Below are 17,572 nucleotides of genomic sequence, written 5' to 3' on the forward strand. Positions count from 1 at the left end.
TCTTACCAGAGATACTACTATGCTATACAGAATATCGTGACCGGCTCGATCGTCTGGCCAATAACGCCTATAATAATTAATAATTCAGCAGCTCGGTATTAAGATCCGATCTTCCTGTATAATTTTGGTTGATCGAGGATGCATGCTGTCCGTGGCGGCTCCGTGTTATCCTACGAGAGACCCCGGAAACGTGGCGGTATGAAATATGGTGGATTATTAACGCTCTCGTAATCGGTTATTTTCGCACATTTATATAATTGGATAGCGAGACCGGTAAATTAAACTCGTTAATTTCCGTCCACTCAACTCCTCCGTGACGGGCCTCGCGAACGTGCTTCGCCCGATTATTTACATATTAGAGCCCGGACGTTTTTAATTAACGCGAACGCCGCCGGTCGCCGCGCGATTTTTGTCAAAAGGGAATCAAATTAATTTTATTCAAGGCCTATCTTCTGTTCTATTCAAGCTTTATTTATTATACCATACGGGGTATTCGACAGTGACTGTGTGGACTTTTAAGGGATGATTCTTCAGGGCAATATAAAACTAAAATTAAAAGAATTAGATTCAAGCTTCGTTCTTAAATTATACTCGGTTTGAGAATCAATTGTTTTCGAGGTGTCTTTTACACTAGATTTGCAAGTCCTGCTGCGAGGGTGGGTTTAAAAAGGGGAAATCAAATATTTTTCAGAAAACTACGCTACAGATTTATGATGGAATAGCTGAAATCGAAAGCTGTGAACTGTGTTGTACCATTGTCGACTCGCTGAGATTTTAAAGCAAAAATTGACTCGCAATTTGCATTTTGTGTAAAGATCTACGGTTTACTGGCGGAATAAATTTCTCGGGGGCATTGTTATCAGTTCGAGGAGGAAATTTCCGCGGGAAAGGCGTTCGGGAAAATCGTCGTGAAAATCGTTAACGGTGAGTTTCTCGGAGCCCCGGGATTCGCAATGGCCGGATGAAAGTCGGAAAGTTCATACGCTTGTCGATCTATCGCACGCGAGGTTCGTTTTCGCGGGATCGCGTTTCAATCTTGCCCGAGCACGCACACACTCGGTCCCCGGGCGATAATATTGTTGTCGCGGAAACGCGAATTCGCACGCTCCGAGTGATATTCATAATGGGCCGCCATTAATTCCTCATTGTCCCCGCGGGGTCCGACGCGACGTCTATTTTTTTTTTCTTTTTCTTCCTTCTCACCTCCTCCGCCTTTCCGGCGGTCTTTCGCAAAGCAGAAAAAATGAGTGAGCGAAGATACGATAAGACGCCGATGAGGAGATTTATTCGCCGAGTGGCTCCTTTTTTCCTCGCTCATTGCTTTAAGAATTCCCTTATGTTACGATCGAAGGCGTGTTATTGTTGATCCTGGCCCCGTGGGAACGGCGAGGGAGAGAATCGCGATCTCCGGATTAGTAATAATTAGACTTGTGAACCTTTATGCAAATGTCCCTTTTAAAATTGCTGACTACATACCGCGCGGAAGTTCGTGCTATTTTCTGGTTTCTTCGTAAAAATTTCAAATGATTATTACGTGATTAAATAGCTCCACCATCGTACACAATTTAAATTCTGCCGTGGAATAAACTGTCCTCGCAGTTGATGGAAATAATTTTTATTTTGCTATACCCGGTACAATTATAACTAGATAAATAATCAAATTGCAACGTAAAATAATTTGTGTAATAGAAAATACGGTCGTAGATCTTTCTGCAAGATTAAAATTTTCTGCATTGATTGTAAAGTTGGTTCTTATTACTTCATATTTCGCCTACTTGCACGATAAAGAATTTCATTAAACATTCTGTGCGAATTATAAATTCATTCAACAGATGGGACAGATTGTACGATGTCCATTTGCCACGTTGTTTAAAAACAAAATCTAAATAATTGTTGCATGTTGCAGGGATACACGCCGCTGCACATTGCGATGCAATTCGATCACGAGAACGTTTTCAACCTTCTAGTCCAAGTATACGGTGAGTTGAAGACTTAATTCGGCGCAAGCATGCATGCTTGTTGGAGCATTAACACTGTGTTAGTATAACTGAATACGTATTTTCCCGTAAAACTGTGTAGGAGCAAATCAGGATATTCGTGACTACAGTGGAAAGAAAGCGAGACAATATCTGGTCTCACAGGAGGCCGCTGTCAGTCAGGACACCTTCCGCAGTAAGTATTATACCATTTTCGTCCCAGCCACGATTTTAATCTAAATTAATCGATAGACCACGTTCCTAGTTCCGTGAAATCAAAATTGAAACGAACTTTGGGACCCGGTTCAAAGTTTCTTCGATACGTTTCACTGCGTTCGAAATTATAAATCCAATTCGAAACGAAACTGAAACCTTACACATTTTCATTCTGACACTGATTTATTTTATAATCGACGAACACTGCACTCATAATTATATTTTACCTTCAAGCATACTATGACGTCGATAGACTGCGGATAATGCAAATTCACATAAATGATTTTGGAAGAGGTCGAATAAAATGTTCCGAGTTGGATGGCGTGAATTATCTGATAATTCTAATTTTAAAGGTGTTTGAATTTGATCAACTCGTAGACAATCGATGAGGACATAAATATCCGCAGTCTAGCGATTTTATCAATTGAGTGGCTGTCTAAGCGCCGACACAAGAAAGAGCTGTAAATAATCGCCGTAAAAGTTTCTCGATGTTTACGCAATTCGATCTGCAAGCAAATTACACCCCGTCGCTGTATTTATAATGTCCCCTTCTCCATGCCGTAAGGGGGGGAGGGGCAGGGGGAGTTACAGAGGAGAATCATTGTCTCCCTGTTATCGTTCGTGCGATCGCGTCGTTCCATTAATTTTCACATTAATCGCGGGCCTGAGAAAAACGGGGCGAGCTGGGGACGTGCATTTAAACGGCCGAACAATAGCATTGTCGCCGAACGCTCGCGATTATAGTTGTGTAACGTTAAGAGGCGAACATTCGAACGGGGAAAGTCTGTACCCGGACGATCTCGTGAAACAAAAACCTTTTTCTATTCGGAAAAATTCGACAAACGTGTTTTACAATACTTTCCCAACGGCGGAGCAACATATTTGCTTGAAAACGATTTAGTTACAAAAATCAAACACAATTGCCTTTCCTTTTCTATCGATTTCGATTACAAATCAAATTCGAGACTGCGTTACATTAGAATTAAACGAACAGAATTAAAAATGAATTTCAATGCACCAAACATGGTTAGAATTTCCAAAATGCAAGAAGGTTGAAAGGGAGGGTACTCATCATTTACTTATTTCATTAAGTAAACCGCTTTCAGTGTTAAATGATAATGCAATCAATAATTCCATAAATACTACTGCAGTAATATTTTCACTCTTTCGTTAATAATAAAACCGGGCGGTTCGAATGAAAATCGTAAACCATAACTTTAAAGGGCTAGGGATTTTTGTTCCAACGAAATAAGTTGAAATTGCCCGGATCGTAATTATGTTTTTAAATCAATCAGTGTGCGGAAAAGAAAGTTTTTCTCGTCGAATTGAATACCGGTCGACGGAAAGAGTGCGCGGCGATCGATGCGATAAATTAGATCGGAATAGAAGCCGAGTGGTCGTGTAGAATGCGATGCTGAATCGGCACGATAAAGCAATTATAAGTTACGATCCCAGATACACCGCAGTTTGCACCGCTTTCATGCGCTTGGCTCTGGTTCGGCCTCCATCTTGTTCGCTTATTTTCACTGTCGGCTCTCTTTCGCTCGCGTGCATGTTTCCGGTCGTTCGTCTCGACGATGTACGCTTGCTGCGCCCTTTGAGGGCTGTCCGCCTCCTATTTTCCTCAATTTTCAACGAAACAATCAATAATGATGAAAATGTCGCAGATGCAATATAATTTCAATACCGTATGACTACTTAGCATGAGAAATCTCTTCGTTTTTGCAAACTTAAACTCTAGTCTCAAAAAAGAAATAAATTCTGAACTATTTAACATTATTACACAACATTGTGTTCAACTTGCATGCTCTTTTTTAGAAACCTCCAATTAAATTCTTGTGGAGTTGAAAACTAGTTTGTCGAACATTGATAAATACGATCCGAAATAATTATAGAGCCCACATCCTTCCGCCCATCTTTCATTCTCAGCCCGCCAATCACTCGTTCCGATCATTCGCTCGAACTTCTCGCGAGATCTCGCGTCCTCGATCATCCGGCAAAATCGCTAGATCCCACGACTGCATCAGCATGCACCGGCGGAGCTTGATGCTCCTCGATAGGTGAAACGAGGCGAGGTGACCAGGTGTGGAACGACGAATCACGGTTGATACGTATTACATAGTGAGGATGGATAATGGTTTCGGGTGGTGAAATGGATAAAATGGTTTCTCCCCTCTCTGTCCTCTTCTGTGTCTCTTCTGGTGAGTATCGGGCCTCTGGAAGTATTCTTCTGTTGTAGGGATTACTGCTGCCGCTACGCACAGGCAAGTTCAGAAGCACACCTCTGCTAAAGTAGTAAAGCGCTTGTGTCGCAAGATTAAAGTAGCCGCACCTTAAAAACGTAACGTATGACTGTCACTTTCGTCGACGCTGACGTGAGTATTCCATGGAGAATCCGCGGGTCCATCTTCGCGTTGCCGTAACGGCCATCTTGTTGCCGGGTTGTTGCACAGAACATCGCGGATTTTTCAGCGAACTACCGAGAAATTTATTTTCACAAACTTCTGACAATCGTGCGACGCCCCTTCGATTACTAGGCTTTGAAACGTTCGGGGAAATTTTATTGAATATTTTAGTCTCGAATTGTTTGTGAAACTTTTTAACCATGGATTTGGAGTTTATTTTCTTCGTGGTAATTTGATTGGAACATGTAGGCCTCAGAATTCTTTGTAAAAAATTTTAATGAGTGGATTTGGATTGTATTTTCTTCGTGGAAATTAGTTTCGAAATTTAGAAAATAATTTAGCGATAGTTTTCCTTGGAAGTGAGATTTAGCGGGTGTATTAACGCGCTGTAAGTCGGGTTTATAACAATTTACTTCCACGAGGTTCCATTATGATTAAATATCGCCAGAAATTTTAATGTGTCTCAATGCTCTTGCAAATTATTTATTAAAATGATTCTTGTTCACGAAATAATTTGTGTTTTTTTTTTTTTGTAAAAAATCTGCCGTTCCGTGTGCAACAAACTCGTTGCCTCTTTCCATTGATCGACGCACAAGTGGACCCGTTCATTCCCGAAGTTCCAGAGGGAAATTGTGGACGTCTTGTACTAGTGATCTCCGCTTGATCGACGTTCAGTTTCACGAACCAGTGCTCTTGTAATGTTCTCTACTTTGTCAAACGTTGTCGGCACTGCGAACGCTTACGAACACGCGTCAAAATGTCTTTGTTATTGCGATCGCGGACAATCATTTCGATCGTACAGCTGCACGCGTGTCTCGTGCATCAACTGCTATCCGGGAAAATGATTTTCGAAGAGGAAACTATTGTTCACTGTTTACTCGTTTATTCGTTGTTGTAACTGGAACACGGCTACGAGACACACGGGAGAAAAGATGTTCTCTTTTGTTCGAAAAAGATCGAATAAACGCTCTGATGAAATTTTACTGACTCAAAGTGGCAGTAGTACCTAGAGACTTACAATTAGTCCCCTTAGCACCGTAGATGATGTGAGCTAACCCTCTAGCCGGCGATGCGAACTATCATTCTCCTAGATCTGTTGTTTACTGTAACACAATTTTAACGTAATCGACAATGCGAAGAATAAATTAAGTTTAAACGAACTTTTCTTCGTACGGATTGAAAATTTGTATTTTGGGACGAAGTCATTAGTTAGTAGTTTTTTGTAGATTTTTACGGTGAAATTTAACAGTGGTAGGTAAATAATTGAATAAAAGATATAACGAAGGTTCCTGTAGAAAGTGGAGATTATTTCGCATCGCCGTCCAATAATTGTTAGTGTTCTCTCTGCCATCACTGTTACAAGATAATAAAGCATGTAGACGTGAGCATGAGAAACGCATAATCGGCACCGACCACATTCCCTGATCCCTAATGATTCGCCGCGACTCGAACAACAGACTTATTTTGAAAACCTTGATTAACACAACCGACCGCATCCTATTTACTCACGTTTATTTAAAACAGACGGAGCCTAACTCGTCACCGATGACGTCTGCACTCTTCTTCTCGAGCAATCGACTCTCGTTGAAGATTTGAATTTCGCGACCGATCGCGCTAATAACAAGTGACCTTTTTTTTAACAAAATTAACAATCTCGATTGCACTTTCGTCCGTGACGACGAACCTAACGTTTCCCCGATCCGCGAACGAATCGATGCCTGATGATTCTTGTTTTATCAAAGGATTCGCCTGGTCGCTGTTGAGCAGCTTTAAAAAATTTTCATACTGCTCAGCACCGACCGCCGGAACTCTTCTATCTGTCATTAACCGAAAGCGACGATTTGCGAAGCTACGCGAGAACTGTCGCTCTAACAAGATAATAATCTAACCAGTATGACTAATACGTTCTCATCTTAATCTTGACAATCCTAAATGACTCTTGCGATCATCTCCTGCGACGCCCGCGCGCTGCGGCTCCAGCGAGACAGTCTCAAATGATTTTCTATTTTCTTTCAGAAATAAAAGCAAGGAAAAAGCATGCAGGTAAGAAGTAATCCGCATGAAGCGTTCGCTAATCACGATGGAGCTACACGTACATGTAATGCATGGTAGAACTAATACATCGCTGCGGAAAATTCGTTTTCCCGCGTGGAATTCGGTCCGGCGAAAAACCGGGAAAATTTGTAGAAACGAGAAATTGTCGTTTTGCTTCTGCAAAATTTCTTGACAATTTTCTGGACTTGTTCTGAGCAATTGGAATCGAACGTGCGTCGTTTCCAAGCAGCTCCCATTGAGCATTATCTAAATTTTTGAAGGAAATGCTGTTCAATTCCAGTTAGAGTTACTCTAGACTCCAGATGAATAGTTTATAGTGTAAGCAAAACCTTTAGCAAACCTAGTTTGTTCTACTTGTGGTATATTTCTACCATCCCCGCCATAAGTAATACTTCCAATCTCTATTCTCCTTTTCTCAATGATCTATCTATGCAATCCTCTATTCCAATCCAACTAAAAACGAAACTAATATCTGGCTCGGGCCTAACAAAGCCTAATCCATACTAGGCTTAATCTAGTACTAACTATATTTTAAGTAACTCGGAACACTAACTTTTGATCTCGCTAACGTTGCATTAATCCCTGCACCCTGACAATACTGAAAACTTCTGTTTCCATCTTGTATTCTCCACGAACGTCCAACATCTCAGCATCCCTAAATCCATTTCCGGTTTCCTAGATGCATGCGACCAATCTCTTCCAAAATAGCGAACGTATGAAATGTTCGGAGAGCAAAGATTTCCGGGGATTCTATTGCTCTGCAATGTTGTAGAACAACGACGAGCAACCTGCCAATTACATATTCAAATGAACAAGGAGAAATCTTCATTGAATTATTCAACGGCAATAGCAATTTTATTCCAACACAGGAAGTTGTCTCAAGCGACACAATAGGAACAGCGATTAAGCTTCTTTTCAAATACAACTGAGCCACTAGGAAGCATATTAAGAGGCTTCTGATGGTTAAAGAGTTAAGAATTAATATCAATAAGATTTATAAAATCCGAAGGGTTAAGAGTTTAAGGAAGAGCAGTTGTTGATGGTAACAATTAACTGTCGTAATAGTGTAACGCTGATAGCAAACGAATAAATGCTTGAAAATTGATGGGAAAAATTCCAAATTTGCCCGATACGGTAAGGGGGGTTGCTCGTCGTTGTTCTGTAAGGGCACGACCGCCGGAAACCGCTGTTCCCATTCGAGGACGAGCAGAGAAGGGTGTCAGGACTTGCGCTCGCGAGTTCGCAACAGGCAGAGCTAACACGATCATTGGTTGACCACGCAGAGAAAGATCTTGGTTTCCTGCGTATTGGCTCGCTGAACGAGCGCGTGAAACGTACGACGGAAGCGTTCAGCCAGTTCCTGGGTGTGGCAACTAGCAGCAGCGCCAGCAGCAACAGCAACCACGAGAAGATACACAAGAGCTGGGGCTCGGCGGATAATGTGCAGGTAGACCATTGGTCCCAGTTCCACCTCGAAATTACCATCGAGATATACAGGGTGTGCCTGACATTCACCTGAAACATCTCCCGTCGTCCCTTCATCGAAAAAGGAACAAGCAAGTGTATAGAGAAGATTTTTGTATGAATATTATTTTGAATGAATCCTGAAGGTCAACTGAAAGTCGTCTGAGGGTCAACACATTGCACACGCTTGAATTTGTCTTTCCAACGTACTATTCAAAATACGTAGTCGATTTTTAAAATATGACCTTGAAAAGGAAGTCTGTATCAGGACGATCGTTTCACTGAAGTGAAACTTCTTTTTCCACGCTCTATTCCAGGTGAGAATCTCAGGTGACTCACCCTGTACACTCGAACGGACCGCGTCGCTTTTGACCCTCTATAATTATTCAACCCCTTGGCCGGCTCCGGCGATTATGCGACGAATACGCGAACTCGTTTTTAATATTAACACGCGCTTTCCCCGGCGCTGGAGGATGCGGGGAAATTACCGTGCACTTCGTCGCAGGATTTTAATCGAAAATCGTTACTTTGCGACGGGAGATGATTACATTGGATCGCGGTCGCTGCTCTGTGCACTCGCGCGAGCGTACCGGGTGCTAGCGAAGCTGACGAGGGAGCTAAATTGCTCGGGAATCGTGCGAGAGACCTTCGACTTCAAGGTTTGCCCGGTCCGGTCATTTTGTTCGACTTTGATGAATTTTCTACTGCTCCGTCGATGGTAGAGAAGAACGAGGGTACGAGAGTTACAGTCCAGGCTGAATTGAAACGGCTTCTAGAAATTGAACCTTTGCTTCTTAACCCCTTGACCGTTCTTCTCCTTCATCATTTCTTAGAAGAAAACGGAAATTTCTGTCTATCAGATATCCGTATTACTGCAGCGCTTAGATTCGTGTTGATAGCAGAGAAATAAAATTTTGTTTCGATTCAAAGAAGATAGTCTTCGATAGTATTTTTGTAGTCCGGGGGTTGCAGGGTCGCATAGAAGTATGCTGGTTAATTTTGACTGTTTCCTCAGTTGGACCAGAAGATGATGCCACCACCAAAGTACGCAGCCATCAAGAAGAGGAGGAGTCGAAGGGCACAGGATTTTGGATCGTCGCGGGACCACACGGCCAGCCAGCCCAGCACCCCTTTGTTACAGGGCAAAGTGTCCCGATCGGGTCAACATCGGCGACCAACGTCCACCACAGTCGTCACCACCATCAGATCGCAGCATAACAACGATTCCGATTCCGACACCGCGTGCGGCTTTGATTCCACGTGGCGAGGATCGGCGCAGTTGTAGAGAAATTATTTATTCCGTCGTGAACAGCGCAGAGGCTTTATCCGATCAGGATGTATACGAAACTGGTCAGCCCTCCTTCCGCTATTACTATCGACAGACAGCGGATTCTAAGTCTTAGGGATTATTGTATCAGAATGGTACCGATGGAGAGATTATTGCTACTGTCATTTGATTATGGAAAATCTGTTGATTGTAACTGTCGAGTATAGTGTTAAGTAGAGGAAGGAGGTTCAAAAGCGGATGCAATTTCCGAGATCGACCAAATTAATCGAGCTTTTCGAATTATTGATTTTAGTCAAAGTTCGCACAATACTTTGTAATTGCCAGATTGTCGAAGAAACGATATTTTTCTACGTTATTGCTGTACTGTAGCTTTTGTAAGTGCCTTAATTTAACAGTCCGTCGCAACGGTTTACGTTCACCAGCGTCACTTTGTTCAGGGCAACCAAACACGTCGTCCCTGGTTCACTCAATAATGACATTACGATATTTCTATGCAGGGTGTACTGTGCACAATTATTTTGTAAGATACTCTACGATGGAGACAAATTTTAACGTAACTAAAGAACAATCTTGTCTGTGGTATTTATCATGTTAATAATGGATGTAGTAACTTTTTCAACATAGATTTTCTAAATACAATGTATAAATGATGATATCTATGATAATATCGAGTAAGAATAAATGATTAATTAATGAATCGTCTAAGGGGCGTATTTTAAATCTTTTAAAAGTAAATAAGAAATACTTTCCTATGTCGATTTTATTGTTTTAACAATACATGCACTAATTTTTATAAGATCGGTTTTCTAAAGGTGTTGTGTAAGTAATGTTACATGTTCTATTCGATTATTTGTAAATGTTTATCCACCAAAAAATAAGTTTAAATTTTGATGATATTGTACGCCATCTATACACAAACCAATGAAACTACTTAAGACAGGAACTGATTTAATTTTCGTGTAGATGTCGCAACGTGTTTATTCCTGGTGAGCCGTAAAATACGAGAGATCTTACTACGAACGAGGTATAGGGCTGGACATATCCACGTTTAGCTAAATCCGGATATTTGTTACCAATTGGTTCTTGAGTCTACCGTTAGGTAAAACTGACCTTCGATTACAGAACGTTACCATGTGCGATATCACGGTTACATAATGCCAGAGTGGATGCTACTTCTACATTAATAGAGGCTCTTCTATGTAGGCTCTGATCCAGCCTAAGAGACGATGCAGGTTCTACTACAGGCTAAAAAGATGATGCAGGAAAAGTGGGGACACTAACACCCCGAGCGTGAGCACTCTCATTTCCTCTCTGCTGATACCATCCGTCGGGTTGACGAGTATTTTTTGTTCTGTCTGTTTCACAATATAACCACCGGCGAGATCTCGTCGGTAATTTTGCAAAAATTAAAGTATTATCGATAATATGTCTCATCGATAATATATTATTGACAATCGATAACAGTATCGATTGTCGGTACTTATACCGATTGTCGATATTATACCGGTAATTACCGCTTACCGGTACCATTTTTGCGTTACTTTCTACCTTATCGGTCGGAACTAAATCACAGAAGAGATGTAAGTACCGACGGGGCCTATACCTCGTCTGTGTGCTAGTAGTTTAGGCCGTTGCCGTAGATGGCACGACAGTACAGTTCAATGCATTATAAAATAAAATAGTAATAGAAATTAAGTTTAGTCTCTGGATACAGAAGTCTAAGTTCTCTTTTAGCTAATATCAGTTTGAATAATATATACAACATAACTTCTTATACCTATTTTAAGCCAGGGGTTATTCTTGATTAAGTAATACGTTTAAAGTATATAGGATGCAAGTATCAAATTTTTGTTTATTCACTGTACAATTTCTTACATAGAAAGGGTGCAATGCCATCAAATAGCGGCTGCATTCATAGCAGTAATTGACTTCACCGCGCGTAGTACGAATTCATGTAACGCGCACAAAAACGCTTCATACAATATTATGTACACGGTAATAAAATAGATTCATTTTTTACACTTTGCAATATTAAATATGTACATTTTAGAGCACTAAATTTACAACGATATTGATATTTATATAAAATCTGGTCTACAGTAAATACATACTGCGGACCGATAAGTCCGAAAAGATCCTCAGAACGTCTACACGTACACTCTTTTACACATTAAACACATATATTGGGCATGATTTTTAAAACCGCAAAACGCTAACAGCGAATTTGTGTTATGGTATAGAATCTAAGGATCTTCTCGAATTCATCGAACGATTTTCGAACGCCATCAGCGGTGTTCACAATTACCAGAAATAAAAATATAATTCAAATCATTGCCTCCGAACGATTGTATCGCGTACAAAGGAATCAGTTATTTTTTAGACAAAGACGATTCCAGATGAATCGCACAATCCAAAAATAAAAATAACATTATCTTCTCTTCGTAGAGTTATAAAGCAAACGATCAGATGTAATCTAGGTACGATAATTTTTCAGCACCGTTTCGCGTTCGCAAGCTTACTTAACGTTTTTACAATTCTACAGTCTCGATCGGGAATTTTATACATTATCTTTCGCGTTACGCTATATTACATTTTACATACGGTTATGGGTCAGTAATCGTTAGGCAAGAGACATAGCATCACATACCAGTACGTAGATCGGAGAATGAATCGGTCGAGTCGCAGGAACGTTACCCGATCACGCAATCGAAACTCGAAGGCTCGCACGAAGGCTCAAACTTCTCGGCGATTTGTACCGTAAAGTGTATCACGAAGTGTCGCGACTGAAACAGCGTTTCCAAGATAAGCCGTGGTGTCTTGCGAAGTTTCGCAACGATACGTTTGATTTCAATCGAACGGTAATATGGTTCTTTTTTTTTCTCTGCAATAAGAATTTCCACACGTCTGACACTTGTCACGCTATCTCTTACATGCACGTTTGACACTCGTTTCACATCGAATGCAATGTTAGTTTTCGAAATTAACATACCTATTCGAAACGAATCGGTGTTGCTGGTCGTCGTGACTATATCAAACAATTTAAGCAGACCAGTATCCGACTGTTTGTCGTAGTCATCGGGATCAGAAATACAGGTTTCCTGGTCCACGTATTCGTTGATAATACATTTCTTGGAAAAGAATTTTTCTGTAAGCTCCCGAGCGCCTTAGAGGAAAAATGTCTCAATTAATTAATTTTTACTCTTTAAACTCTCGACGGCGGCGATACGGTAGGACCTCGCTCGTTGCAACCTCGTTTATAACACCTAATCCTTGCACGGAATCCGGTTGGAACCCGTGATGGGGATTACTTACGTAGAAACGAAAGAAGATCGACACTACAAGTCTCAACAATTGGTTACCTCTTCCGTTGCTCGACCTCGAGTATCGTACACTTTTGGCGCCTCGTTTCGTGCAACGAGCGAGGCTCTACCGTACACCGATCCTAGACATTCCTCAAGGTACTCGCGAGACATCCAGTTCGTTGTGTTCGACGCTTCCGGGGACGAAAATTTGCCGTCAGATAAGGGAACTGGGACTGGTTAACGGTTCGCGGACCGTTCGAAAATTCTAGCGAAGCCGTGGCGGTCGGGAGAACCAGGAACCTGGGATCCAAATCCCGGGGCTTATCCGAAACCCAGTCGAGTCGTGACCCCTCGGCGGGAGATTCATTATCACGGCGCGCGGTGCACCAGAAGCCGAGGAACAATCGAGCCGGCCGGCCGGGCCCGAGGAGCTTCATTCCACGGGGCATTTTTCCGCTGTGGGAACGTCGTCGGGTGAACGCGGGTTGAACGCGGGTAAACGGCGGCACGGCGGCGCGTCGCGTCGCGATTTCACCGGTAATGCGAAAAATGCATAGGAATTAGCGGGAGCGGCGGGAGAGAGGGCCGGGATAAGAGACGTTTCGGTGGCAAACCCGGGGACAAAGGTATTCGCCACGGGCACGTAGATGCGTGGAGTTTCTGCGTGCGGAGACAGAGAGAAGAGACAAGAGAGAACGACCGGGCGGAGGGAAAGAAGCGGCGAGGTGTACGGGTCGCCAACACGTATCTCGATATCTCACGGTTCGATCTCTGCCGGCCCTGGCCGCCCGTATATTTACATGTATAATTTATATATCCCGTAGCAGGGACGAGAAAGTGGTGTGCGCCCCGCCAGGGCGGGTCCTTGCGCGAGTATCCTTCGGACCCGTCTTCGGTCTCTCTACGCCACCCTCCCTCCCTCCCTCTCTCTCCCTCTTTTTCTCTTTCCGCGAATCCGGAGATTCGCGGGAATCCAACCGGACGAATTCTCACGATCCCCTTGTTAATGGCGATTTAAGTACTCCGTCTGATGAATGAGAATGGATTTCGGACTGCTCGGGTCAGTGTGCGGTTAACTCGTCATTTATGTTCCACTATATCATGTTTCTTCTGTTCGTACGGTTGCCTATATAATCCCCAACTTAATTGCATCGTTATATCTGTTATCGTGGAAGTTGCATTATTACCCGGACTCGGTATTGCCAGAGAAAGTTATCCTCGGTTGTGCCGTTGCGCGACGGTATCGCTACGGGGGCGTTGCTAACAGAACGACCGTAACGTGTCAAATATCTCAAAATATATATTAGGCATTAACATAAATCGTGGATACGCGGCGGAGAATGACTTTGCCAGTCATGGATACGCGATAAGCGAACAAAAGGAATTTTCTTACCGATTTGAAATTATGAACACCCCCTTTTGCTAGCGTCTTTTTCTGTTCTGCAGTCGTCGACCTGACACTTTCTAAGGTAATACTGATTGTTATTCGGCACTCTCAATCGACTCGGAGCTATTTCAACGCCGAAACGAAACGTTTCTCGCGACCTAGAATGTTTATATTCTACCTATACGATTTTGTTCATTTTCTGAACATGAAACTGCTGCGATTAACTCGTACAGTACTTCCATGTTCAGTAAGCTATTCGATACAAACAAATTTAACCCTCAGCACTCGAATGGCGATTGTAAGGCGCCACTAAAAATTTTTGTATCATTATTCAAAAGATTTTTCACATTATTAAATTTGTATCGTACGAGTAAATTGCATCATTTTCGTATGTATAACATGAAAAAAATGGAAATATTCTAGGTCGGAAGAAATGTTTGGAGTTAAGATAGCTTCGAATGCAAAGGGATAACAGTGTAAACAATATTTTGAATATAACCAGTTTTTGCGGCGCCTCAGATTAATACTCGATTCCTAAGCTTCTTGCAGTGTTTGATCAATATTATACACAATCACGTTCGCGGTACACGCGGAGGACCCTCGTGGTTCCACTTCGAAGTAAGTCGAAATGCAAGAAATTCGAATGTCAAACGAACACATGTGACTTCCACTGCAAGCCGTTGCAATTGTTCCGTGTACAATTTTCAAATTCATTTTTCTAGAAAACGAAGCCATGTACATCGTGAAGTTCCTCCACCCTCTGACCGTATTTCGACCCGAGGAGTCCCTTTCGACGCGTGTACCACGATTTCGATCGACTTCGCGACAGTTCCGCCGGTATGCGATTAAATTCGGTCGGACTAGATCAGATCTCGATCGATGAGCCTATTGTCCTGGCCGTGAAAGGAGTTCGCCCACCGGTCCGGCGGCAACAAGTGTCAACGCGCGGAGAGCTACCTCGAGAGCAGAATTTCGCGCGCTACCTTCTCATCGGAGAGCTTGTTTTTGCGCGTACGTCGCCGGTTATAATTAACTACGCGCAGCCTCCGCGATTCGTCTCCTCGGGTGTTTCTCAGGCCTGTTCTAGGATCCCCTCAAGCTTCGACATAAATTTCTCGGCGCAGCTGCGGAACGGCTGCGAGAGAGAGACAGACAGACAGAGAGAGAGAGAGAGAGAGACAGAGAGAGAGAGAGGGGTGTACACAGGGCCCGGCCCGCAAATGCGGAAGAGACGAAGCGACGCGGACGAAGGTGGACCTTAATTAAGCTTGGGCAACCAACGAATTCCATAATACGTTCCCGTTCGCGTAACACGGGCCACGATAAGAGCACGGCGCACGCGGTGGCGCGTTCGTGGGATTTTTTTCGGCGAAATAATGCCGGTCCGCGGCGACCCGAACCGGACCGGCTGCGGCTCTCCCTATCGCCATTGTGACCGCGGGGGCCGCAATTAATTATTTGCCGTGGCCGCGAGGGAGCGCATTGTTGCATCTGTTGTTGCACGCTCCACGATCCCCCCCTCGCCATTCTGCTCTCTGCGATGCATCGTGGCAAACCGGCCCGAGCTGTGAATGATTCTGCGCCGCGGAAACCGTTTTCGGCGAACGAGGCGCCCGCGCCGCGATTCTTTGTCCACCGCGATCGCGGTTATTTATGCGCTCGAGCTGGCCCCGCGTAATTTACGTCGGCATACGCAATTAACAGAAAAATGCCGCTCGCCAACGATTCCCGGAGACGCGATCGAAAATTAACCACATCCTCCGCCGCGGTTATGCGATCCCCCCTTTGCCACGGCATGATAACCTCCTCAGGAACGACGTCTGTACTGCGTACTGACTCCGAGGAGTGTGTCAAAATTTATCACTAGATGTTTATGCAATTTTCAATTTTTCTCGGCAAATTTTAGGAAAGCGGAGACAAATCTAATTTTCAGTGACCTTCGTAGATTTGAAATAAATCAAAATCGTACTAAATTCTGTAGGAATTTTATATTACAGTATTTTTTGGAAATTTTATAAGCCATAAATGCATAAGGATCCGTAGTGTATTTGTTACAGAAGGTAAGATTATTAACAGATTATGTACCGGCGGCTATTTTCTAATTTTTCAAAATCTCTGGTCCGTGGCTAAGGAGTTTAAGGTAAACCCAGACAAGCGTAATAGAAGAATTGCCAAATTTTAAAAAATATGAAATGACGAGTGCTCTTGGCTTTCGATCAGATAAAAGACAGTGCCACGAAAATATTTTCCACGCGAAAGGCATATGAGGAGTTATGAGGGCGCTAGATTGGTTTCATCGAATGCAACCTGCCGGCGCAGCGGTGCGAAGGAAAGAATAAAAGATGCAAGAGGATTACAGGAATCCAGTTTATAGGGTAGAATTACCGAGTTTCAAAGGTGTTCAGCGGGCGTGGACAGGCGCGGCGCAGGTGAGACACAAATGAAAGACGTGAACGCGGTGCCGCGACAGTGAATCTCGTTGTGGAACGTCTCCACGGGTTCGTGTTCTGTCGCCGGAACAATCGGGACTGTCCGAGGGAAGGTAATTAAGAGGACACGACGGCGACGATTAAACCGGGTCCTGCCGAATCGGGTGAAACGAATTAACTCGACCGTCGCGAACGAGGGTTCGAAGATAAACGATTGAGCCCCGCGGAGGCCCGTGGTTCTCTCCTGTTTAACGATTCGGTGACGAATACCTTCGCAGACGCTGCGAAACACCCCTGCCACGTTCATTTGAATAACACTCGCCATTCGTCTTGAACTCGTTAGGGCTTTGTTGGCTATAGTTGCTCGCTCCGTCTAATTCGCGAATTTTCCGTGATCTATGATTCGAGCCAGCTTACGTCTTTACGTCTTCGTAAAAATTCCACACGGTCAAATTAGAAATCTCGCTCGCCGTGCGGTCATTAATAAATAAATTTACATGTTTTCTGCATACCACGCAAAGAACACGGTATCGCGGTTTTTACCCTGCACGATAAATTTGTTCCGTGCACGCGAACCGCTTGCCTGATTTTATGATTTCATTAAACGCAGCGAGCAATCTCTCAAACGACTGAGGACGCAAGAAACGAGAAGTCGTTACTGCGTAAACGAGGATAGCGAGAATTAATGACTTAATAGACCGACTAAGCGAGAGACTTCAACGCGCGGGGAATGCTAACGCCGTTCGGTGATTTGAACGCGTGGTAATGACACGTCGCCCCGTAAACATCAAATCTACCGGCGAATTAAAAACATCTTGAAACGTAATTGCGCAGAGAGAGACAGAGAGAGAGAAAAAGAAGAGCAAATTTGCAGAAAATCGTGGCGAACGGAGAAAAAGAAGGTGAGAGGTGCTCGATCGTGCGAAATAAGGATGGCTGCGATCGACATTTCGAAACGCGAACGCGAAGGACACCGCCGCGGGCCTTAACTGGCAGCTCCGTCGCGTCAAATTATGAAACACCTGTCCCACGAAAACGACTTCATTCGCA

At 43.4% G+C, this 17,572-nt stretch overlaps 1 protein-coding gene across 1 annotated transcript; it reads left to right on the forward strand.

The window, feature by feature from the left end:
• The first annotated feature begins 1,909 nt into the window (after nucleotides 1-1,909).
• Nucleotides 1,910-10,109, forward strand: LOC143357402 (uncharacterized). Its single transcript, XM_076793868.1, has 5 exons — nucleotides 1,910-1,979; nucleotides 2,080-2,172; nucleotides 6,614-6,640; nucleotides 7,936-8,099; nucleotides 9,132-10,109. The coding sequence occupies exons 1-5, from the start codon at nucleotides 1,931-1,933 to the stop codon at nucleotides 9,399-9,401; spliced, it is 603 nt and encodes a 200-aa protein (XP_076649983.1). The 5' UTR covers nucleotides 1,910-1,930; the 3' UTR covers nucleotides 9,402-10,109.
• The last annotated feature ends 7,463 nt before the right edge of the window (nucleotides 10,110-17,572 follow it).

This window comes from Halictus rubicundus, chromosome 9 (genome assembly GCF_050948215.1).
Source record: "Halictus rubicundus isolate RS-2024b chromosome 9, iyHalRubi1_principal, whole genome shotgun sequence".
Classification (NCBI taxonomy): domain Eukaryota; kingdom Metazoa; phylum Arthropoda; class Insecta; order Hymenoptera; family Halictidae; genus Halictus; species Halictus rubicundus.

Coding starts and splice junctions, on each gene's coding strand:
- LOC143357402 (XM_076793868.1), top strand. CDS start 1,931: ATGCAATTCGATCACGAGAACGTTTTCAACCTTCTAGTCCAAGTATAC. Junction 1,980..2,079: donor CCTTCTAGTCCAAGTATACG/GTGAGTTGAAGA, acceptor AAAACTGTGTAG/GAGCAAATCAGGATATTCGT. Junction 6,641..7,935: donor AGCAAGGAAAAAGCATGCAG/GTAAGAAGTAAT, acceptor TTGACCACGCAG/AGAAAGATCTTGGTTTCCTG.